We start from the raw sequence: 25,128 nt of genomic DNA, 5'->3' as shown, positions 1-25,128 counted from the left end.
GTTGTTAATCAAACCAAACTTAAATGGATTGTACAACGTGAATAGAGTTGTAAGAATGGCCAGACTAGCAACTGGACAGTCGTAGAAGTCATGAGAGCAGAAAGTCGGTAGTCTGAATCTAGCATTTGTTTAAATATTAATTAGCAACAACTGTTTAATATTAAAGAATTACATAACAACTTTGATATTTGCTTAGCAAATCGCAACACAATACTGAACAAAAACATTGCCTATTATGTAGTCTAACTAGTAGTTTTTTTAAAAACATATCTGTATGACCGAACCACACAGCTACTTCACTGGACATCTTGTCTGTTATTTACAACAAGACATACCGGTGAAGCCTCAAATATTTACCAGTTTATGTCAGGGGTGCTCTTCCTAATCAGGAGGAACATACAAAAACCAAAAACATATGGCGTCTCAGTGGGAAGGGACATTACAAAGCATTGCATGGGGCATTTCACCGACTACAGCAGCTATCAACATTGCATTATACCATGACAGAGAACATGTCTGGAACTTCGGGAGAAGATTCCTATCTTTTGTTTTATGGCATTAGTCTTGATAACTGCAGACTAATTGTCAGTGATGATCAACACAGCTGGCCTTGATTACACAGCTTAGAATAACTCTTTTCTGTTGTAGTGCTTTCCATTTCTTTTTAAGAAGCACCAGTAGTGATGGAAAAGGGGGTGGGTTTGCACCACAATATGCACTTGCATTTAATAAGTCCCCCCCCCCCTCCCCATTGCCTCCCATCTTCCAACACCTATGCAACTGTGCATCAAATAAGTGTTTTACCACAGGACTATGTCACACCCCATGATGTAGCAATAAAATACAGTCATTAGCAAGACAAAGAAATCATTGAAACTGATTTCTTGCTCTTATATCTCTAATACATACTAAACCAGTTCACTTGATCTCACCTGAAGCGTCAGTTGTCACGGAGATATCGGCCGATGAGATCTGGCCACTCATGTCGGAGACGCCATTTTCGGCATACAGGATGATGCGGAACTCTGAACTAGGAGCGAGACCCGACAGGATAACTCTGAAACAAAGAAAAGGAATGTTCGATTATATATTTTTTTAATTAATGTCTAATGACACCACTAGAGCTCATTGACTTATGAATCATCGGCTCCAGGATGTCAAACATTTGACAATTCTGACAGTTTAAGAGGTAATCCGCTACATATTTCCATTAGAAGTAAGGGATCTTTTTCATATATATTTCATTGTATTTGTTTTTGTATATGATGATATGGAACTTTAAAACTGGGAACAATATATTGGCAAATCTTGGACTATATGAATATGAACATTTTTATTGGGATTGCTGATCATTCCACAGCATGTTCCACACATAAATACATTACAGTGAATATAATGTATGAAAATACTTCTAATTGACAGTAATCAAAATCAGAAGTCCAGGGCTAGCTCTGTCACTTGACAACAGTAATCAAAATCAGAAGTCCAGGGCTAGCTCTGTCACTTGACAAATTCGCCACTTGTGAATTTCAGGAACAATTGGTAAATTTTATTTTGATTTGGTGAAAATAGTTCATTGATATTTTGTTGAAAAATAACGGTGGATTTTGCACATTTAAAGGTAATTTAGTGAATAGTTCTGCTTACTCAGAGCTAGCCCTGAAAGTGAACACGTAATTAATTCATACGAACTCGATGACACATCTTGTCAAATTAAGGTGGTGAGCATTTTTGTCTACAGCAAACACATTTTAAACTTGCAGTAGTTAACAAATCCTTAAGTTCCATCCTTGGAATCGACAACAATGCTGAAAAAGAAGATTATGAAATATAAACTCACCGAGTCGTGTTGAAGCCCCTCCATCCAGGACTGTACCGCACAGACTCCATGCACTCCCGACACTCCACCCGGTACTGGAGGTCACGGCGCCCACCAAGGTCACCTGGAGGTTGCCACTCCAAGGTTACAGAGGTCGAGGTCATCGAGTAGACTGACAGCTGTCTGGGTGCAGACGGTGGACCTAGAAACAAAAAATCAACATGGAATATAACATTATATGTACTATACAACTATTTTATTTTATTGTTATTTGATTTGATTTTTTATTTATTTTTTTATATATTTGTTATAATTGATTATTTATATTGTAAGGCCAAACAAAAAAATAGGTGTTTCCGATTGCATCCCCCCAAAAATTAGGGTAGGTAGGTAGGTTTTTTTTTTCCCCCTTCCCTTTCTTCCTTAATGTGTGTGTACTTATATAACATTATCTATAAATAATATATATGGATTTGTGGCATAAACAGATGTTTACAATATCGAAATAACCTGTACCAAGGCTATGTTCGTACATTCGGTTACTTCCGTGACCGACCAAGCTGTTCGGTGGTAGCTAATCAGGGGAAGGAACTCTATTACAAAAGCTTTTCCATAATTTCTCGATGTTTCTCGGAAGGGAATTACATGTGCAAAATGTATCGTATTATAGTAAAGCGTTCGTTTCATGCACGGTCGGTCTAGGATCGATCCCCGTTGGTGGACCCATTGGGCTATTTCTTGCTCGAGCCAGTGCTCCACAACTGGTGTAACAAAGGCCATGGTATGTGTTATCCTGTCTATGGGATGGTGCCTATAAAAGAACCCTTGCTGCTGATTGAAAAAGAGTAGCTCATGAAGTGGCGACAGCGGGTTTCCACTCTCAATATCTATGTGGTTCTTAACCATATGTCTGATGCCATATAACCATAAATAAAATGTGTTGAGTGCGTTGTTAAATAAAACATTTTTTTTTTTCTTTCTTTCAATTGATGGACATGCTTTTCTAAGTGGAAATCTGAATAAACACTGAATGTTGAAACATTCTCGAACCAGTTACCAAACCTGTTTTCCTTAAATGCAGATGTATTTTAAATATTTGTATAATTCCACACATGTAAGTCAAAAACTGGCTTCATAAATTCAGCCTCGAATCTTTAATTGAATACATTTAAAATGATCATCAACAATTTTCTTAAATGCAGATGTTCAAGAATTTTAAATGTTTGTATAATTCCACACGTGTATGTCAAAAACAGGCTTAATAAATTCAGTCTGGTATCTTTTAATTGGATACATTTAAATTGACCATCAACAAAGAAAAATTACTATATAAAGAAAATGAAATACAGGGATACAAGTGCTTGGCCTTCCTTGAAAACATATTTGGTGTGCTGCAACCTGAGCTATCATTTTTATTCAACAGGACAAAATTAGCATTCACACATTTAAACAGGAATCAATAATTTGCAACAAAAATAGTATTGAATTTTTTTTTTTACCAAACAAATTTCTACAAATATTCAAGTGTTAGTAAATTGTTTCCAGTCATGCAATATTGATGAAAATGCTAATGGAAATTAGTTTCAAGAAAGCATTACTTGCAGTGACAGCAAAATTAATTTAAAAAAAAAAAAAGAAAAAAAAAAAAAGAAGAAAAAAGGTATCGTTTTAAATACACCGACAGAAACTTGACAGAAAGTGCAGGGTGCATGATGTCATCATTTCCTTGTTTCCGAATGCATTAAATGGCTCAATTTAGAACTTTAAATAGCTGAATAAAAATACAGCTTTCAGGGTACATCTGTTTATGTCTGTGGTAGAAAGCTTGCTTGTGGTACGATGGGTTGGAGGACCAATTGTTCTCGGTGGAATGGCTCCCACTACCCCCACCATTCCCAACCAGTGCCTCACGAATGGTAATTATGGGTAAGTGAACATAAAATATACCTTGCTGTTTGGCAATAGCTATTTTTCTACCCACTTTTCTCTCTGTCTCTCTCTGTGTGTGTAACTTTAAACCGTCCTCGGTGGCGCAGTGGTTAAGCCATCGGACTACAGGCTGGTAGGTACAGGGTTCACAGCCCGGTACCGGCTCCAACCCAGAGTGAGTTCTTAAGGGCTCAGTGGGTAGGTGTAAGGCCATTACACCCTCTTCTCTCTCACTAACCATTAACCAACTAACAGCTAACCCACTGTCCTGGACAGACAGCCCAGATAGCTGATGTGTGCCCAGGACAGCGTGCTTGAACCTTAATTGGATATAAGCATGAAAATAAGTTGAAATCAATTAATCAATCAAACTTTAACTATATCTCTCTATCTCTCCTATCTCTCTCTCTGTGTCTCTGCCTCTTGCTCGCTCTTTCAAACTTTATCTCTCTCTCTCTCTCTCTCTCTCTCTCTCTCTCTCTCTGTGTGTGTGTCTCTGCCTCTCGCTTGCTCTCTCAAACTTTAACTTTCTCTATCTCCTATCTCTCTCTCTCTACCCCCCCCCCCCCCCCCCCCCCACCAAACATATCTTATTTTTAAATATCTTTGTCTCAAAAGTCCTAGTCTTGAATAAGATGATGATTCAGAACTACAATCTTCTTAAGTTGTTTACAGCCTCAAAAAACAGAAAAAAAAGAAGAAGAAGAAAAAGATTAAAGTATTAAGCATAAAGAAATACTAACAAAATAAGAAAAAGAAAAGATACGGGGAAAAATAAGTAATAAACATCTTCAAGATGGTTCATACACACACATACATACACACACAAAAGAAAAAAAAGCTATATTTTGCAGTTTTTGACACATGGTGGGCTAATGGAAGGAAATTACTCTAACTGGGTAAGAGGAACCTGGTCGGAGTGGTCTCCCTTGGGTGCTGTTGGTCCATTTTATCCATTCCATCAGCAAGTTACTGGGCTGATTTATACTCTTTTTATGTCTTCTTCCCTCAGCAGACAATCTTTAATCATGGCTTGCTCTTACTCATTTCAATTCCGATAAGAACACAAAATGAGTTTTTTCAAGTGTTGGAGAACTTCCTTGGAATGGGCAGCAGAAAGCTTGTGACATCATAAATGGAAAGGGTCTAAAGGGCCATGGCCATCATCTTTGTGTGAGGTGTCCATGAAAATTTTGTGACAGAATGGTGGAAAAAAGAATGTTGATCAATGAAAGACATGGACTTTTTTTCTTTTCTTTTTTTTAAATCAACAGACTTAATAATGGATAGCTTTATAATAAAAAAAAAGAGAAAAAAAAAGAAAGAAAGAATGGATGAAAAAAACTAATTAATGAAAAATCTAACTAGTAAATTTATAGTTCAGGGTTACGGGTTCATAAATTAGGTCCAGGGCGATGGGTACTGCTGGGAAAGGGGTGTGTGTGTGTAGAGGAGTAATTAGTGTTTTGTTTTTTAATTACACTTTTTTAAAACCTCACCAATAAACAACTCAGTTTTTGTTTTAATTATTATATTACATATTATGCACATACGCGACATGTTAAAATTATTTAGTCTATATGATTATCTGCATGCATATCAACAAGCCAAAAAAAAGAAAAAAGAAAAAGAGTTTTATTTAACGACGCACTCAACACATTTTATTTACGGTTGTATGGCGTCAGACATATGGTTAAGGACAACACAGATTTTGAGAGGAAACCCGCTGTCGCCACTTCATGGGCTACTCTTTCCGCTTCCCACAGGCAGGATAGCACAAACCATGGCCTTTGTTGAACCAGTTATGGATCACTGGTCGGTGCAAGTGGTTTACACCTACCCATTGAGCCTTGCGGAGCACTCACTCAGGGTTTGGAGTTGGTATATGGATTCAAAATCCCATGCCTCGACTGGGATCCGAACCCAGTACCTACCAGCCTGCAGACCGATGGCCTAACCATGACGCCACCGAGGCCGGTATATCAACAAGCATTCTGAGAGTACTGCCATAGCAATACATGTTCCCTACCAGGCCCAGCTAATTTTGTTACCTTCTAAATTTAAGGGCCAATTATCCCTATGAATGTCAAACTTGATCTGTATGTCTCTAGGATAAAACTACACCATTTTTGTTTAGCTCCCCATCTTGAGGTATTGCAAAAAAAAAGAAGTTTGAAAACTATATTTGGAAGAGATGGACAGACAGAAGGATGAAGATCAAACCTATAGCCCCACCCACCCACCCTCGGAAGGACCGGCAGGGGGACTAAAAATACTTCTTTTTTATTACAATTATATTAAATCTGATCTTTTTAAGTGAAATATATATATATATATTTTTTTTTTTTTCAACCCCCCCCCCCAAATAAAATGATATCTACCTAAGAACATTGAAAAACAATAATATAATAAAAACAATAAACAAATTCTTAATGTTTTTCCTTATTCAAAATCAATACTTTTATTACAAATAGATATTAAAAAAAACCCACCATCATACAAAATTCCTTCACTTTTTTAATTTAAAACTAAATCCCCAAGGGATTTCATAATGTTTGTGATTACATTTTTGACAAAATTATACCACCTCATGTCACATTACCAGACATACATGGGCTGACATTTAGATAACCCTTTCACATCAGTGACAAAAAATATGTGATAATGTTTTCCATAACACTACTCTTAACCCTTGAACCAACCTGCAGTGAATGACAACAAACGTCCCACTGCTCTGGGAATATCCGCAGCCATTACAAAACACTGCACTGTCAAAATATACAATTTAGCACGTACTTCCAATAATTAATGGCACAAACAGATTATGCTAACTGTTCCCGTGGAACTGCCTTTATTGCGTTCAATTGAATCTAGCTGGCCATTGTAGCCATGCTTAATGTAATAAAGAAATAAATGTATAAATGTAAAATGAGAAATTGTTCAGATTTTTTTTTTTTTCCAAGAAAATTTGAATTCTGTTTTCTTTCAGGAATCAACTTTTTCTTTTTTCACTGCCTTTTAAAATGAACCAAGTTGTAAATTGCAAGTATAGATTGTCAATGAAAATTTAGTTTGATCAATTTTTTTAAACGGTTTTATTTTAATAGTATCATGGTGCCACTTTTTCTGTAGTGACACGAGGAACATATCATGTGTGTGTGTGGGGGGGGGGGAAGGGAGACATTTTGATGGGTGGAATCCACCCACTCCAAGAAATCTTTCTTTTTTAACATCTTTTCGGGGGGGGGGGGGCAGGCATGACCTAGCCCACCCCCTAAAAACTTTGCTCGTTAGTGTAGACCACCTTCCATAATTTCCTACACACATCCCTGCTTATTAATATCACAGGCTATTCTTTATACCTAGCATAAAAATACATTTTATTTATACAACCATACCTGTCAGGCCCATATGAACAATATGTAAGTGGGGACCACAAGCTCTGGATTGAGGGGGTGGGGGCACAAGCTAGATTTTTAAAATTTATTTATATAGAAAAATAAAAAATAAAAATACATTTTCATCTGCCCCCCCCCCCCCCCCCCCCCCGAACCCCCCCCCCCCCCCCCCCCCCCCCCCCCCCCCCCCCCCCCCCCCCCCCCCCCCCCCCCCCCCCCCCCCCCCCCCCCCCCCCCCCCCCCCCCCCCCCCGCATCCAATTACTACAGGCTTACTTTTGTGGATTTTTTTTTTTTTTAAGATGAAATTGTTTTAATTTGGTTTTGTATGAACACTTCATGTTTTAAACTTAAGCACTACAACTTGGGCCACAATTTTGGATATTTTAACACAGCTTCAAGATATGCTAACAAAAAAACCCCATTTGCCTTAAATCTTTAAAGTCACTATTGATGAACAAAAAGTGTAACTTACGTGTGCACGCCATGGATTTCTCATCCTGTGGACTCCGGTAATATCCCAATTCGCAGTTGCACTCAAACGCACCGTGTTCTCGGGCGTAACTGTGTGGCGGACATTCCCGACATGGTGTTGTCCCTTGTGTCCATTTGTAGTAACTGGGTTTACATCCTGCAAGAGCAAAAATAAATAACTAATAATATTGTAATTTGTTTTTAATTTCTAGTATTATTCATATTTAGACAATTTGGTTCTCATTTTCATTATTATTCATACTTCCCAGTTGTAACACAACTACAATGCTATGTTCCCTATAATGTATGCTCCGACGCAGAAAAAACATTAGATAATCTCAATACAAACAGAGTTAACGGGCCCCATTCCCATAATCTGCCTTCTTATTCCATGTCGGGGACGGGATGTAGCCTAGTGGTAAAGCACTCGCTCGATGCTCGATCCCCGTCGGTGGGCCCATTGGGCTATTTCTCGTTCCAGCCAGTGCACCACGACTGGTATATCAAAAAAGGTTGTGGTATGTACTACCCTGTCTGCGGGATGGTGCATATAAAAGATCCCTTGCTGTTAATTGAAAAGAGTAGCCCATGAAGTGGCGACAGCGGGTTTCCTCTTTCACTATCTGTGTGGTCCTTAACCATATGTCTGATGCCACATAACCGTGAGTGCATCGTTAAATAAAACATTCCTTTCTTTCTTTCTGTTAATTTTAAGTATGCATGGCAGGGAAAATTTTGATTTCAAAATCTTGATTACCAATATTTCTGGTCAAATGAAAACTGATTAGCAACTATAATGTTTAAATATTTTTAAATTGTGTAACAATCTCTGAAACTTGCGTAGCAAATCGTGACACGATACTGAACAAAAAGTTCCCTGCAGGGTGTCATTGCATATATTTCCTTCCGTCTTAAATTATATACACCAGCATGTCAGTTTCAAGGATCTAACATGAATGATTGATTTACATCAACGGGTGCAGTCTACTTTCTCCCAGTACAAAATTGCAAAGAAATTCCATTCTCCACAGACTTGCATTCTTCAGCCAATGGACATTGTTGAAAAGTGTACTTCTTAATGTGGGAAAATTAACTCGGGTCTCACACAACACTTCTTTTTTTTCTTCTCTCTCTTTCTATTTTATTTGAGACGATCAAATTACAATCCATTATCTTATTAAATGCAAAGCTAATTTGCTTGCGATATACGTTTATGCAGAACAGTCATTCTCACCATCAATCAAGCATGACAGCGGCAAAATACAAATGATTTATCAAACAGTGACATACTGTCGTAGATTTCCTAGCCATGTCACATAAGATCAATTAATTCTGGATATGTAATAGATTACAACGGGAACGTTAATAGCCTACTCTAAGTACGTGATTTCTTTATATGGGCAAACCTATTAATAATCTAGAATGTTAATAGTGTATTCTAAATATGCAATATCTTTGTATGGATGGACCAATTAATAATGGATTTGGTTTCTAAGTTTTAATCCCAGTTATATGAACAGAATGTTTTCTTTGGCGACACCCCAGCACTTTGTTTATTTGGTCTGTTAATGTTAGTTTAGGTTTGTTTGTTTGTTTGTTTTTTCAATCCCACTGCACTTTTCCCCTTCTCTTCTTTATTTCTATCCCATTTCTTCCCGTATATTTTTGAAGGAAGAAAGGAATGTCTCATTTAACAAGTCACTCACCACATTAACACTTATTGTTAAGGATCACACAGATAATAAAAAGAGGAAACCTGTTGTCACATTAAAAAGAAAGAAATGTTTTATTTAACAACACACTCAACATATTTTATTTAAGGTTATATGGTGTCAGACATATGATTAAGGACCACACAGATATTGAGGGAGGAAACCCGCTGTCGCCACTTCATAAGCTACTCTTTTTGATTAGCAGCAAGGGATCTTTAATATGCACCATCCCACAGACAAGGTAGTACATACCACAGCCTTTGATATACCAGTCGTGGTGCACTGGCTGGAATGAGAAATAGCCCAATGGGCCCACTGACGGGGATCGATCCAAAACTGACCGCACATCGAGCGAGCACTTTACCACTGGGCTACGTCCCGCCCCTGATGTCACATTACTACTGTATATGTCACATTACTACTGTATATATTTTCCATTTTAATACTGAAAAGTAGGCCTCTATTCCTCTATTTTGTGTTACAAAGTTAAAGTTTATTTTGTGTAACAACACCACTAGAGCACATTGATTAATTAATCATCGGCTATTGGATGTCAAACATTTGTTATTTCTTACAGTCTTACAGAGGAAACTAGCATCATTGTTCCATTAGTAGCAAGGGACGTTTTATATGCACCATCCCACAGACAGGATAGCACATACCACAGCCTTTGATTATACCAGTTATGGTGCACTGGCTGGAACGAGAAATAGCCAAATGGGCCCACCAATGGGAATCTATCCTGGAACTACTGCGCATTAGGCGAGCACTTTACCACTGGGCTACATCCCGCCCACTCTGTGTTATCAGACTGGTATGTTATAGTGATGGAGTTTAATCACCAAGATAATTCTATTTTATGGATGGTAATAACTGAAAACAAAAAAACACTCCATAAAAACACATCAACACTTTACCACTGGGCTACATCCCGCCCACTCTGTGTTATCAGACTGGTATGTTATAGTGATGGAGTTTAATCACCAAGATAATTTCTATTTTATGGATGGTAATAACTGAAAACAAAAAAACACTCCATAAAAACACATCAACACTTTACCACTGGGCTACATCCCGCCCACTCTGTGTTATCAGACTGGTATGTTATAGTGATGGAGTTTAATCACCAAGATAATTTCTATTTTATGGATGGTAATAACTGAAAACAAAAAAACACTCCATAAAAACACATCAACACTTTACCACTGGGCTACATCCCGCCCACTCTGTGTTATCAGACTGGTATGTTATAGTGATGGAGTTTAATCACCAAGATAATTTCTATTTTATGGATGGTAATAACTGAAAACAAAAAAACACTCCATAAAAACACATCAACACTTTACCACTGGGCTACATCCCGCCCACTCTGTGTTATCAGACTGGTATGTTATAGTGATGGAGTTTAATCACCAAGATAATTTCTATTTTATGGATGGTAATAACTGAAAACAAAAAAACACTCCATAAAAACACATCAACACTTTACCACTGGGCTACATCCCGCCCACTCTGTGTTATCAGACTGGTATGTTATAGTGATGGAGTTTAATCACCAAGATAATTTCTATTTTATGGATGGTAATAACTGAAAACAAAAAAAACACTCCATAAAAAACACATCAACACTTTACCACTGGGCTACATCCCGCCCACTCTGTGTTATCAGACTGGTATGTTATAGTGATGGAGTTTAATCACCAAGATAATTTCTATTTTATGGATGGTAATAACTGAAAACAAAAAAACACTCCATAAAAACACATCAACACTTTACCACTGGGCTACATCCCGCCCACTCTGTGTTATCAGACTGGTATGTTATAGTGATGGAGTTTAATCACCAAGATAATTTCTATTTTATGGATGGTAATAACTGAAAACAAAAAAACACTCCATAAAAACACATCAACACTTTACCACTGGGCTACATCCCGCCCACTCTGTGTTATCAGACTGGTATGTTATAGTGATGGAGTTTAATCACCAAGATAATTTCTATTTTATGGATGGTAATAACTGAAAACAAAAAAAAACACTCCATAAAAACACATCAACACTTTACCACTGGGCTACATCCCGCCCACTCTGTGTTATCAGACTGGTATGTTATAGTGATGGAGTTTAATCACCAAGATAATTTCTATTTTATGGATGGTAATAACTGAAAACAAAAAAACACTCCATAAAAACACATCAACACTTTACCACTGGGCTACATCCCGCCCACTCTGTGTTATCAGACTGGTATGTTATAGTGATGGAGTTTAATCACCAAGATAATTCTATTTTATGGATGGTAATAACTGAAAACAAAAAAACACTCCATAAAAACACATCAACACTTTACCACTGGGCTACATCCCGCCCACTCTGTGTTATCAGACTGGTATGTTATAGTGATGGAGTTTAATCACCAAGATAATTTCTATTTTATGGATGGTAATAACTGAAAACAAAAAAAACACTCCATAAAAACACATCAACACTTTACCACTGGGCTACATCCCGCCCACTCTGTGTTATCAGACTGGTATGTTATAGTGATGGAGTTTAATCACCAAGATAATTTCTATTTTATGGATGGTAATAACTGAAAACAAAAAAACACTCCATAAAAACACATCAACACTTTACCACTGGGCTACATCCCGCCCACTCTGTGTTATCAGACTGGTATGTTATAGTGATGGAGTTTAATCACCAAGATAATTTCTATTTTATGGATGGTAATAACTGAAAACAAAAAAAACACTCCATAAAAACACATCAACACTTTACCACTGGGCTACATCCCGCCCACTCTGTGTTATCAGACTGGTATGTTATAGTGATGGAGTTTAATCACCAAGATAATTTCTATTTTATGGATGGTAATAACTGAAAACAAAAAAACACTCCATAAAAACACATCAACCCTTTATGTGAACATTTGGAACAGGTGGAACAAAACAAAAAAAACCCACCTAAACAAAAAAAAACCCCAAAACCCAACATTACTTGTTATAAATCTTTTACACCTGGTGATCAGTTAAGTTGTTAAGTATTATAATGGGACATAAATTCCAATTAGGGTTTTAAGTAAGCTTATCACTGACAAACCACAGGAAATAAATTACAGTGAACAGGCACTCTACACAGCATGAGGTTTTCGCCAGAGAAAACACCTGTACATGTGTTACACAATATGCAGGTTGTGCATGCGGTTCAGTCATGTACAGCAGGTAAATGTTGGTTACAAAACCACGCAGTAGCAGAGATAATGTTGCCTTCATTTGCTGTTTGTGAATATGGTGAATTCACAAATTCCTAATTACTAACACAACTTCATTAAAGCACATAGATTTTTTAATCATCGGCTACTGGATGTCAAAAATATTTTCATTAGCAGTAAGGGAGCTTTTTAATGCCCTTTCCCACAGACAGGCCAGCTCATACCACGGCCTTTGATATACCAATCGTGGGGAACTGGTTGGGATGACCCCCCCCCCGCCAAAAAAAATAAATAATAAAAATAAAAGTAAGTCCATCGAGGATGTTCGATACTTCAACACAAAAACTTTAGGCAAGCACTCGTAGTCATTAGAATGGGAAAATAACCCATGGGTCCACCTAGATGTATCGATCCTGCAACTGTTCACACACAAGCGAACACTTTAAATCAGCATTCTTATTATGTGATTAGTCATGCCGATTTGTCGCATGCGATTTGTCAGCCCTATAAACATCGGAACATATAAGACTAAAATTGTTCCGATTTGGGTGTTCTCGAGTACGATTCGATCACATGTGACAAGTCTGTGCAACTAATCGCATAACGAGAATTCCCTTTAACCAATAAGCCCTCCGTCCAGCTCCCCAACCCCTGGACTTTATTAAATAAAATTTAACATTGCCATCACAACCACAACGTCAAGTCACACCTAACAAACATAAAACCAACAAACACTTCCAAAAAACACACACACACTGCCAAAATCCCCTGGTCAACTAGCATGACACCTTTTGTCTTGTTTGTTGTCATAGCAACACCTTTTGTTCAAAGAGTCCATCCTGCCATGTTGTTATATTTGCTGCACCAACATTCTGTCCGTTTGTCCAGAAAAGAAAAAGCCCAAACACTGCTAGATCACAACTTCTGTTTGGTTAGGTAGGGCTTCCCACTTGCATGATGGCATGTCTTCTACAAGCCAAACTTAGCTCTCGTGCAAACTGCAATGTTTGTCCGCAAAGAACAACAACTAAAAACCCAACAACTTTTCGTAACCTTGCCGACACGGCTGTTAACTTGGCTATACCCTCTATTGTTCAAACTTGCATCCCCCTGAACAGGAATGGTTGCTTAAACATTGGGAACCTTGTTCCGATGGAGACACGCCAAACAAAACCGTCGGAAACCATCGGACGTCTGTGCGGTTCTCGAAGTTAGGTGAAGTTGGTCAATATTGGAGACAACATTTTAAGTCGCGGCTTCAAAAGGAGGAACGCTGGACTGGTAAAACTCAGAGAAAACCAAAGTCTCTTTTGTCTGAAGATCGGAAGCCTTTAATCCATCAAGGTTAATGGTCCGATTCTCGCAAACAATATGAAGATTATGGCGAGTTTTTAAATGCACAATCCAAATTTGTTGCCAAAGGTTTGGTTGTCATAGAATCATTTCGGATTTATGCAACTTTTTTTTTTAATGAATGTAACCTTCATTCTTAATTGTGATTTGTATGGATAACGTAAAAAGAAAAGTTGTTGTCAATAGTTTTAAATGTGCAATCCGATTGTTTTTTCGCTAAAGGACTGGTCGTAATGGAATCAATTTGGATTTATACTTTTTTTTATCTTTTTTTTTATCAACATAACCTTCAATCTTAATTGTGATTTGTATGGATAACGTAAATCGTAAAAAAACAGAAAAGTTGTCGTCGATAGTTAAATGTACACAACACAAATTTGTTGCTAAATGTCTGGTTGTAATGGAATCAATTTAGATGTATAATGTTTATGCTTTTACACTATGCACTTTCCCACAGCCAGGATAGTACATACCAAAGCCAGTTGTGGGGCGCTTGTTGGGATGGGAAAAAAAAAATCAATGGGGGGGGGGGGGGGGGGTGAGCCTATGACCGAAGCACCTCATGTGAGAACTCTGCTGACTAAGCTAGACCCCATATTTATATATATCATGAATATATAATGTCCCCGATATGATCCGGTTTAGACCGGTTTCACTGTAATATCAATTTAACCATCACACCTTTAAAACGCCACTTCAGAAACCCTACATTATTGGACGTAATTCAGAACACGCTACTAAACAATTACTGATCGCCTGCCTGTAGCAAGTCTTTAAATAAAAATCTGGGGGATAGTAACAGCTCGGAAATGAATGACCCTATCTCCAAAGAAAATTACCGTCAACAAGTTGCATTTCACCAAGTAACCGAAAAAAGGATTAAAACACACACAGCTTGTAGAGCTTTTACGACCCACCACTATATATATATATATATTCAATGGCTATAGGACAGCGAGTGTCAGCAACAGGACAGCGAGTTTCGTGAATTATACATCTCGTGTTGTCGCCAATACATCGCCGCGCTGTCAGGGAAAACGTTGGGGAGACAATAAACTTACCAATCCATCTGTACGAATGGTGAAATCCGAGACCAATGAGAGGATACAACAGGATGGCAGATTAGCAGGGAATAATAGAATTATCGTGTATGTTGAGTGCAGGACGTATCTGTAGTCGGTTTTTAGAAATTTCTGCCCGGTATAAACTGAAACTGGATCCTGTACGGATACTTTCAGACAATGACGAGGAAACATGCGATTCAGTCGTAATCGCTCACCGTTTGGTTGGTTTCACCACCAGCAGAACACACAGAGAATGAAACGGATCTCATGGAAAGCGAGTAATTGGGAGGGATAACTGCATTAAGGGCCAGTGATAGAATGAAAATAAGGGTGGTGTGTGTGTGTGTGTGTGTGTAAGACACAATTATATATTTAGTCTTCGACATGAGCAAAATCAAGGTGAGCTGAGATCACTCTCCTTAAATGATGCTAGGCGAGCAATCACATGAAGCTGCAAATGCAATTCATTAAATTTATTTATTGTAAGACGAACAATTCGCAGCTGTACTAAAACACTCCAGGCAATTATGAAGGGGACAGGAAGTAATGACCAGCCTTTCCTGGTTAAGACTGTATTTTTTATTTTATGTGCAGATGACTGCTTGACAGATTAGCAGCCTCTATCAAAATGTAAACAAATGAAAGCAGTAACCAACCAATATCAAAAATCCACAACAGACTGAGTCCATCTTTCAATATTATTTTTAAGTGTAATATTTAATATTTGATGGCAATAAATATTGTTCACACTATTGATCCATCGGAAAAATTTCATTTCTCTCCTTGCCCACAAAATGTCTACTAATGTCTCTTCACTACCAGTTCAAGGTATCAGTATGGTGTGTGTAGGGGGACGGGGAAAAGCCACTGGATGTTAAACATTTGAAGAGTTTCATGGCAAAATGCGATAAATGCCACATTAAAAACCACTGTGCGAACACCACTCAGACACTGTTCACATGTAGACAAACACAAGTTCAAATTCAGTTTTCAACAAAACACGATACAATTGTCTGAGGATATATCGCAGATTGCAGAGAAACTGGCGTAGTGTTTATGGTGGTTTGGAATAAAACGTTTTTAGGATTGGGTGTGTATAGTGGCGTTTATCGCGTTTTGCGATGAAACTCTTCTTTTGATAATTCTAACAGGTTGTCTTAAGAGAAAACCCAGTACATTTTCTGTTAGTAGTAAGGGATATTTTATATGTACTTTTTCTGCAGACAGGACAGCACATACCACAGCCTTTAATACACCAGTCATGGGACACTGGTTGGAATGGGAAAACACTGTGAAATGGTACAGTGTATATAAGTATCTCCATCGAAGTACAAGTGGAACAAAAGAAATCCTTCAAGCATGGACCCCAAAGAGCTGTATTTATGTATATACTTGTTGTACAATCGGTTAAGCCTTGAAGAGAAGGAACCCTGGATACTTAATATTATAATAATATACAAACACAATCAACACCTGACAATGATGGATGTGTGCGTAGATTTTTTAATTTTTTTTAACACTGAAATTCTTTTCATCTTTTCAATAATCCAGTGAAAAATACTTTCAGATTGTTCAAGCGAAACCCTATGCCATGTGGCCGATTTATATGTAACCATGACTCGACAGAATTAAAAAAGAGTCTTCAACATGTAAGGGGCAGGACGTAGTCCAGTGGTAAAGTGCTCACTTGATGAGCAATCAATTTGGGATCAATCCCCGTTGGTGGGCCCATTGGGTTATTTCTTATTTTAGCCAGTGCTCCACGACTGGTATGTGTTATTCTGTCTGTGGGATGGTTCATATAAACGATCCCTTGCTCCTAATGGAATTTTTTTTAGCAGGTTTCATCTCTATGTTTGACATCCAATAGCTGATGATTAATAAATCAGTTAAAAAAATATATACATGTGTATACATCACCGACAGGTTAAGAGATAATTAATAATAATAGTAATAATATACCCTATTATTGTTGTTGTTGTTATAATTATTTTAAAGTACATTGTGAATATACAAAATGTCTTTACCAAGTATAAATATAGTTCTTGTTTTTAAAATTATCTTTTCTTGTCCCCCCCACCCCATTTTTTTTTTAAAATATTAAAATAAAAATAAAAATATTTAATTAGACATTAATCCAGTTTCCATAGAAATCTCCCCACAATCACGACGATTACCCATTATCATATTTCGTTGACTCCATAAATTACTTGTCCATGAACCATGGAGGACAAGTTATTATCAAATTATACACACTCATTATTATTCACAGCTCCCCCTTTCTCCATACTCCGTCTTATGACGGAGACGTCTACACCTTTTCGCGCTTCGCTGGTCATCTGTCATTTCGATCACAGCTCGACTACAATGCGTCAAACACCGCCGCTAGCAACAGATGAGAACCCTGCTGCCACAACAGAATTACTGCCGTGGTGTCTAAACCAATTTCGTTCAAATCTAATCAACTCTCGCATCCCTCGACCCCTCTGCTCCCTATTACAGCAGGGAAGATAACTGGTGTGTCCCCATAGTGCAACAATACCAAAACAAATATAACATATAATGCATCCCAGAATGCAACAATAACAATGGCTGACTCAGACCGGCTTGGGACAAAGATGTTTGTCCCCACAGTGCAACAATGCCAAAACACACAAACATGCACGCACGCATGCACGCACACATAATGCATCCCAGAATGCAACAATAACAATAGCTGACTCAGACTTGCTTGGGACAAAAAGATGGGAGACCGGTGTCGGGCCGAGTTATGCGAGCAGTCCAATCAGCTCGTTTTTATTAACAAATGGACGTGTATGAAAATTCAGCCTTGGGCCGTAAACATGTGACATTCAATTTGGTGCGAGAGCCGCATGAACACGATTTTAGGGTGGAATTAGCAATGATCCTCATATAATGTGCTAATATGGACAATTTAAAGATCCTGGGAACGCTCGGTTTGGGAGTAGTTAAAAAAAAGAAAAAGAAAAAGAGAATTAAAAAAAGGAAAAAGGAATAAAAAAAAAAAAAATTGTCCACAAGTTTTTGTTGCCTGGGAACAGGAAGTCTGGATATGATGAATCACTTGGCTGATTAAAAATACTGCATGGATTTTTCATGCAACATGATAATTGTTGCTTCAAAAGATTCAATTACTTCCAGCAAATGAAACAATTTTATCAGATATAATACAGGGATCAAGGATTTAGGACTAAATTAGTTTTATAAATTTTGTGGTGGATTTTGTTTAAAGCTTCAAGCAAGTCATTCATATACAGTTAAACCTCTCTAAAGTGGACATCCACGGTAATAAGGTGTCCTTTATAAACAGGTAGTTGTTAAGACAGTTGGCAAATGGCAATGCCGTGTTTTCAGTTTTCTATATTATTTATTCTGTCTTGGAACTTTTAATCTTCTATGTCCCTTTTCTTAATTATTTACTTGTTTAATACCAACAAATTAAACTAATTTCTTACACATTAATCTCAAACTGCCATTGAAAATGCTGCAGAGATTATTTTTCCAGCAGGGTTTCTGCCTGAGGGTATGAAGGGTAAAATTAAGTACTCTAAAATCTTGGAATTTAATGAAGGAAATGTTTTATTTAACGACACACTCAAGACATTTTATTTACAGTTATATGGCGTTGGACATACGGTTAAGGACCATACAGATATTGAGAGGAAACCTGCTGTCACCACTTCTTGGGCTACTTTTTACGATTAGCAGCAAGGGATCTTTTATATGCACAATCCCACACACAGGATAGCACATACCACAGCCTTTGATATACCAGTCGTGGTGTACTGGCTGGAACGACAAATAGCCCAATGGGCCGACCGACGGCGCTGTATCACTGGGCTACGTCCCGCCTATACGTTACATTGAACAAGGCTGTGTAAATGTATATTTTGTACTTACGTGTGCACTCTGTTTTCTCGAGATTCCCTTCATATCCCATCATGCACTCGCACCGGCCCTTGGGTTTCGCGTACCAGGTCCCGTCGCTCCGACACAGGTGGGTTGGGGCCTCCATCTCGACGGCGTTTTCCACACACTGGCCCCTCTGGTCGACGAGCGAGTAATCCGTGTCCCCCGTGGGAGTCTCGGGGAAGAAGGCGAAGTTGACCGTCACGTTGGGGCACGTGATGTAGTAGATCTTGATCGAGATGAGCGTCACGCACCCGCCCTCGTCCTGGAACGCGAAGTACGCCCCGCGCAGCTCCGGTCTCAGGGCTATCCGCCTTGACTCCGAGTTCATCTTGATGTGCGTCGGGGTCTCGTACAGATAGTCCCCGGCCACTTTGTCGATGAGTTTGTATGTGGTCGAGTCCCACGTGGGCACGCCCTGGTTCGCGAAGTCGGAATCCGCCTCGTAGTAGTACAGGTTAAAGGTCTCTTTACACTGCTGCAAATTGTTGGGCTCGGTCATCTTGGAGCATTTGCGCATCGTGAAATTGATGTCGATGTGCAGGCTCTTGGCACCGCCACGTTTGATGAATGGCGTTCGCAGCCAGTTGTTGATGCCCGGCGCCATCACGTAACATGACGTGTACACGCGGATTGGTCTCTCATCCTTGTTGTAACTTCCTTCCAGCCACTGCAAGATATACCAAACAAAAATATATATATATGTATTTTTTTTTTTTTTTTTGAATTTAAAATAAAAAATAATAATTGTAAACAAACTGTTGAAAAGGGGCAAATATTTTTTTTTTGGGGGGGGGGGAGGGAGGCAGACAGGTCTCCTGATCCCCTCTTGGATCTGCCCTTAATAACATACACAACAAACTTGCATCTAGTAGATCTATACATACACGTACATTCATAAAGTGTTGTAAACAAACTGTTGAAAAAAAAGAGGCACTTCAATTAAAAGGGGGAAAGGAACAGTCCCTCCTGACCCCTCTCGGAACTGCCCTTGATGACATACACCCCACCCCAGTTCTGTTCTTGACATTAAAAAACATAAAACGTTTTCTTGGAGAGCAGACGGCAGCTTTATGGAGGGGAATGTAATTACGTACTGCATTCCTTTGTCAATTGACAGAGCCCGCCGAAAGAGATTTCATCCATATCTCTTCACTATACCTACTGGAGAGTCAAACAAGACACTGAGTGGCTTCCTTTTGAAAGACACTTTTTCAATTTACTTTTATGTTTCTATCTCGGAACATTCAGTAATGTCAAACAGAGTGATTTCCCCTTTCTGTCTCTGAACACACTTACAATTACAGACTCCAGTATTCATAATTACAGTCACCAAAATTCACAATTACAAAGTCCTCAACATTCAACTTTCAAACTTAGTCATCAACATTCACGCTTAGTCCTCAACACTCAACATTCACACTTAGTCCTCAACACTCAACATTCACACTTAGTCCTCAACATTCACACTTAGTCCTCAACATTCACACTGATTTCTCAAAATTCACACTTAGTCCTCAACACTCAACATTCACAATTAGTCCTCAACACTCAACATTCACACTTAGTCCTCAACACTCACACTTAGTCCTCAACATTCACTTATTTCTCAAAATTCACACTTAGTCCTCAACACTCAACATTCACACTTAGTCCTCAACACTCAACATTCACAATTCCTCCTCAACACTCAACATTCACACTTAGTCCTCAACACTCACACTTAGTCCTCAACACTCAACATTCAGAATTAGTCCTCAACACTCAACATTCAGTTAGTCCTCAACACTCACACTTAGTCCTCAACACTCAACATTCAGTTAGTCCTCAACACTCAACATTCACACTTAGTCCTCAACATTCACACTTAGTCCTCAACACTCAACATTCACAATTAGTCCTCAACACTCAACATTCACACTTAGTCCTCAACACTCAACATTCACAATTAGTCCTCAACATTCACTTAGTCCTCAACACTCAACATTCACACTTAGTCCTCAACATTCACACTTAGTCCTCAACACTCAACATTCACAATTAGTCCTCAACACTCAACATTCACACTTATTCCTCAACATTCACATTTATTCCTCAACACTTAACATTCATACTTAGTCTTCAACATTCACGTTTATTCCTCATCACTCACACTTAATCCTCAACATTCACACTTAGTCCTCAACACTCAACATTCACACTTAGTCCTCAACACTCAACATTCACATTTTAATCCTCAACACTCACACCTATTTCACAGACTTTGCTGACAAGGACTGAAAATGATGATGACAAGATGTCACACTGTTAGGAAAACAAACTGTCACAACGTGGCGATGGAGTGAGCCGTTGGCTGTGACACGCGAGGACAAACATCACCAGCAGACTGTCACATGTCATCCACGTCACTGTCATGGTCTGAAATCTATAGTCAGAGAAGTCAGCTCTCTCTTCAGGTCATACTTTTTGTTATTATAATTTTTGTAACAACACCACTAGAGCACATTGATTTATTAATCATTGGCTATTGGATATCAAACATTTGGTAATATCTAGAGAGGTTTTTTTTGTTTGTTTAACGACACCACTTGAGCACAATGATTTATTAATCATCGTTTATTGGATGTCAAACATTTGGTAATTTTTACATATAGTCTTAGAGAGGAAAGCCCACTACATTTTTCCATTAGTAGCAAGGGATCTTTTATATGCACCATCCCACAAACAAGATAACAAATACCATGGCCTTTGATATACAAGTTGTGGTGCACTGGCTGGAATGAAAAATAGTCCAATGGGCCCACCAACTGGGATTGATCATAAAACCGACCACATATCAAGCGGACGCTTTACTACTGGGCTATGCCCCGCCTCTCTCTGTTATAAGGTCTGTCCAGTTGTGGAATTTATATGCATGCAGTATTTTAATTTGTAGATAGCAAAGGTTATTTGCAGAATTTACACATCATGAACATGTGCTAAGACGCATACTGACACAAAAAAAGAGAAGAGTATTTTATTATATATTTTAGAGAATTGAATTTGAAGAGCAAAACTGTACAAAAAAGTAACAACTCTGCATTTGGTAATAATGTATTACATTGTATATTCATAATTAAAAGATTTTAAAACCATTAAGACAATGTGATAATTGACCAATATCATTAATTAATAAATAGCTTCTGACACAAGGGGTTAGTTATTGAGAAGCTTTTCCACTGTGGGAAAGCAAGGAATATTCTGGTCATTCCACCTTCAGAAATGGAAGGACCAATCCAACCACCGACACCCCCAACCCCACCCTCCAGCAAACCACCATGCTTGCCCATCTCCTTGTACCCACCCTACTTCCAATGGTTATGTGTATGTGTTATTCATCTTTCCATGTCCATCACAAATATTACTATACGCTGTTTAGAAATCAGCATCTCTGACCGATTTCATTTGGTCCAATCACAACATTTCTGTCAGGACCTATCAGTTTCATCATTTTCTTCCCGATCAGTGATGCGACACAGTTCACAATTCGGCAATTATCTCAACAAGAGTCTACGTCTCTCTGTTATTCTTCGCTTGTCTCAGCTTACCAAATTCTCCATAAGACAACCAAAGCGAAATCAGTTTAGCCTTGTATGCACAACTGCCAGGTGGTCGCGGAGCCGCACACCAAATTGAATTACATTACGGCTAAATACCGGGATTTCCCTTTTCATGAATATAAAATCGCCAAAATGAGCAGTGCCAACCTCCAGACCGTATATTCATGGCTGTGTGACTCCGTACAATTGGACTTCATCCGGCGTTGTGTACACGCTTGCAACCAGATGACATTAAGTTTCATTTGGCCATCTTCGATTATAAATGGACTTTGGACGTTGCTTCTTTTTGGTCATCTTCCTTTATAAATGGACTCAGCTTCTTTTGACCATTTCCCATTATAAAAGGACTCAGCTTCTTTTGGCCATATTCTATATTAAGAGATTCAGCATCTTTTGGCCATCTTCTATTATAAATGGGCTCAGCTTCGGTTGACCATCTTCCATTATGACCTAACTTGATTCCATCTTCATGATAACATTTTCCCATAAACCTGGCTTTTTCCCGTTCTCTCTTTCAATCCCACAATTACAAATGGGGACTGCCCACGATCAGGCAAATTTAATGATACTGTAATTTTGCCATAGCGGCATGATTGGTATCGCAAGCCCGCTCATGGTCATTGCTAATCGCCGAGAGAAATTCGACTGGCTTCTTTGTGCGTCTTCCTTCCTCCTGGCCAGGGTCTATTGTGGAGGCTGTCAAACTGTTGAAGCAGTCGTAAAAATCCTTCAAATTAGTCGTCTAACCTCCCAACATCAATTCATCTGTCGCTGGTTGGGCACAACCATTGTGTGCACGGCCTGACAGTAACAGTTGGCTTTTACAGACCTTTTGACCCACACTTCAAAACAGAAGATTTTTGTACAAAAAACTTCAAATCGGGGTGGGGTGGGGGTGGGGTATCTGGAAGATAAACTTCAAATCGGGGTGGGATGGGGGTTGTGTATCTGGAGGATAAACTTGAAATTGGAGTGGGGTGGGGATTGTGTATCTGGAGTATGACAGATGATGGCCAGTGGTATGTCATTCTCCCCTCTCTATAGCTAGCTATCTGGCAACCAACAACAGTCTTTTGACCAAAGCATCCAAACAGACAATTTTTTTTAATCACTTCAAATTGGGGTACCAGTTGTTTTGCTGTTGTTTTTAGATAATTTTACCATGAAGCATGTGTGAGTAGGGGTGGGGGTGGGGGTGGGGTGAGGGGACAGTGCCATAATGTGACATCATCTGGACTCTACAACTGTTCCTAGACCTTTTGACCTGCATATCAAAACAGAAAAAACCACTATCAACAAAAAAACCTAACATTTCCTTTCAAATTGAGGGGGGTGTGTGTGTGTGTGTGTGTGTGCCCGGGGAAGAGGTGTTGACACTGACATCAACGACATGCTGTGACACTCTTCATCCATTTTGCACAGATGCCAAATCCTGCCTCCAAGGTTCTTAACCACCCTTTTCTTCTTTTTCTTTTTCTTCCTTTAAGCACCCATTCTTCTCGGTCAATCCCCGCACTTACAGGTCTTTACTTCACCCAGCTGGACATCCAACCCTGGAGTGTGTCCAAGCATTGCTGACCGTAAAAGCTATAAAAAAAAAAACTTGCGGTCTTTTACCCTACCAATAATGTGCGATGACCTCTGCCAGCACTGGTGTACCCATGGTGTTGGGAAATCATTGTCCCAGCCGTGGCTGTTGTCACAACAGCGTAATGGCCCCCGTTCTTTAGCAGTAACAGCGTGACATTTTTTCATACACTCTCTGAGCAGGCGACTTGACCTAGCGTTTACCCCTCGGCCGCCGCTGTCCATTACCTGTTTTATTAATCAGCGTCAGTGGAGAGCCTTTTGTTGGCAGTTTTAAACCTTACCTGTTGGGAGGCAGTGTTGTTATTGTTGGGGGAAGGACAATAACCTTTGTGAAATAGAAACATGTTAGTGTCCGACAGAAAATTAAAAAAAAATCAAGATGTTACCTATTTGTGCAGCTGTTGCAGTGACTGTATATATTTTTAAAACAAAGTGAATTTTTGGTTACTTAAAATGTAAGTGAATATGTTTACACATACATGCACATGCAATTAAAAAAAAAAAATTACAGTGTATATATGATATATGCCAGGATTCAACATTCAAATCCTGGAAGGCTTTCATTTCAACTTTATTTCCGTGCTTATATCCAATTAAGGTTCAAGCATGCTATCCTGGGCAAACACAGAATCCTCCCTTGGATTTCATTTTCTATATGGTATAAATCCCATCGGGATCCTGATCTGTTTTTAACTTGAATTTGATTATAGTATTAAAAGAAAACTTTGTAGATAAACGATGTGGGAATGTGTGATACTAACAAGATGTACTCTTCGTAATAAACAGAATGGAACTTTCAGCAAGAAAAACACTATGTGTAGATAAAAACCTCAACACACAGCAGACAAAATCTTCAACATTAAGCAGGATTAAAAAATTCAACAATGAGCAGAATAAAAACTCAACAATGATAACAAATACTCAACTTGAAAAAAAAAGATAAATCTTGACATTAACCAAAGGGAAAACTCAATAGTGAGCCAACACCAAGCATAGAAAAAAACTCAAAACCTCAAACAGCACATACATGAGGAAGATAAAAGAAAG

At 38.6% G+C, this 25,128-nt stretch overlaps 1 protein-coding gene across 3 annotated transcripts in view; it reads right to left on the bottom strand.

Moving 5' to 3' along the window:
• LOC121390456 (ephrin type-B receptor 1-B-like) overlaps positions 1 to 25,128 on the bottom strand; it is a 138,048-nt gene that overhangs the window by 36,602 nt on the left and 76,318 nt on the right. For all 3 annotated transcript variants that reach the window (XM_041522275.1, XM_041522276.1, XM_041522277.1), the window contains exons 3-6: positions 18,884 to 19,562; positions 7,621 to 7,776; positions 1,841 to 2,021; positions 933 to 1,057 (exon numbers count right to left, since the gene is read on the bottom strand). In XM_041522275.1, coding sequence (XP_041378209.1) covers positions 933 to 1,057; positions 1,841 to 2,021; positions 7,621 to 7,776; positions 18,884 to 19,562 — 1,141 coding nt within the window. The remainder of the gene's footprint in view (positions 1 to 932; positions 1,058 to 1,840; positions 2,022 to 7,620; positions 7,777 to 18,883; positions 19,563 to 25,128) is intronic.

Source organism: Gigantopelta aegis, chromosome 15, assembly GCF_016097555.1.
Source record: "Gigantopelta aegis isolate Gae_Host chromosome 15, Gae_host_genome, whole genome shotgun sequence".
NCBI classification, from domain to species: Eukaryota; Metazoa; Mollusca; class Gastropoda; order Neomphalida; family Peltospiridae; genus Gigantopelta; species Gigantopelta aegis.
This window is presented reverse-complemented; position numbering and strand designations above follow the sequence as displayed.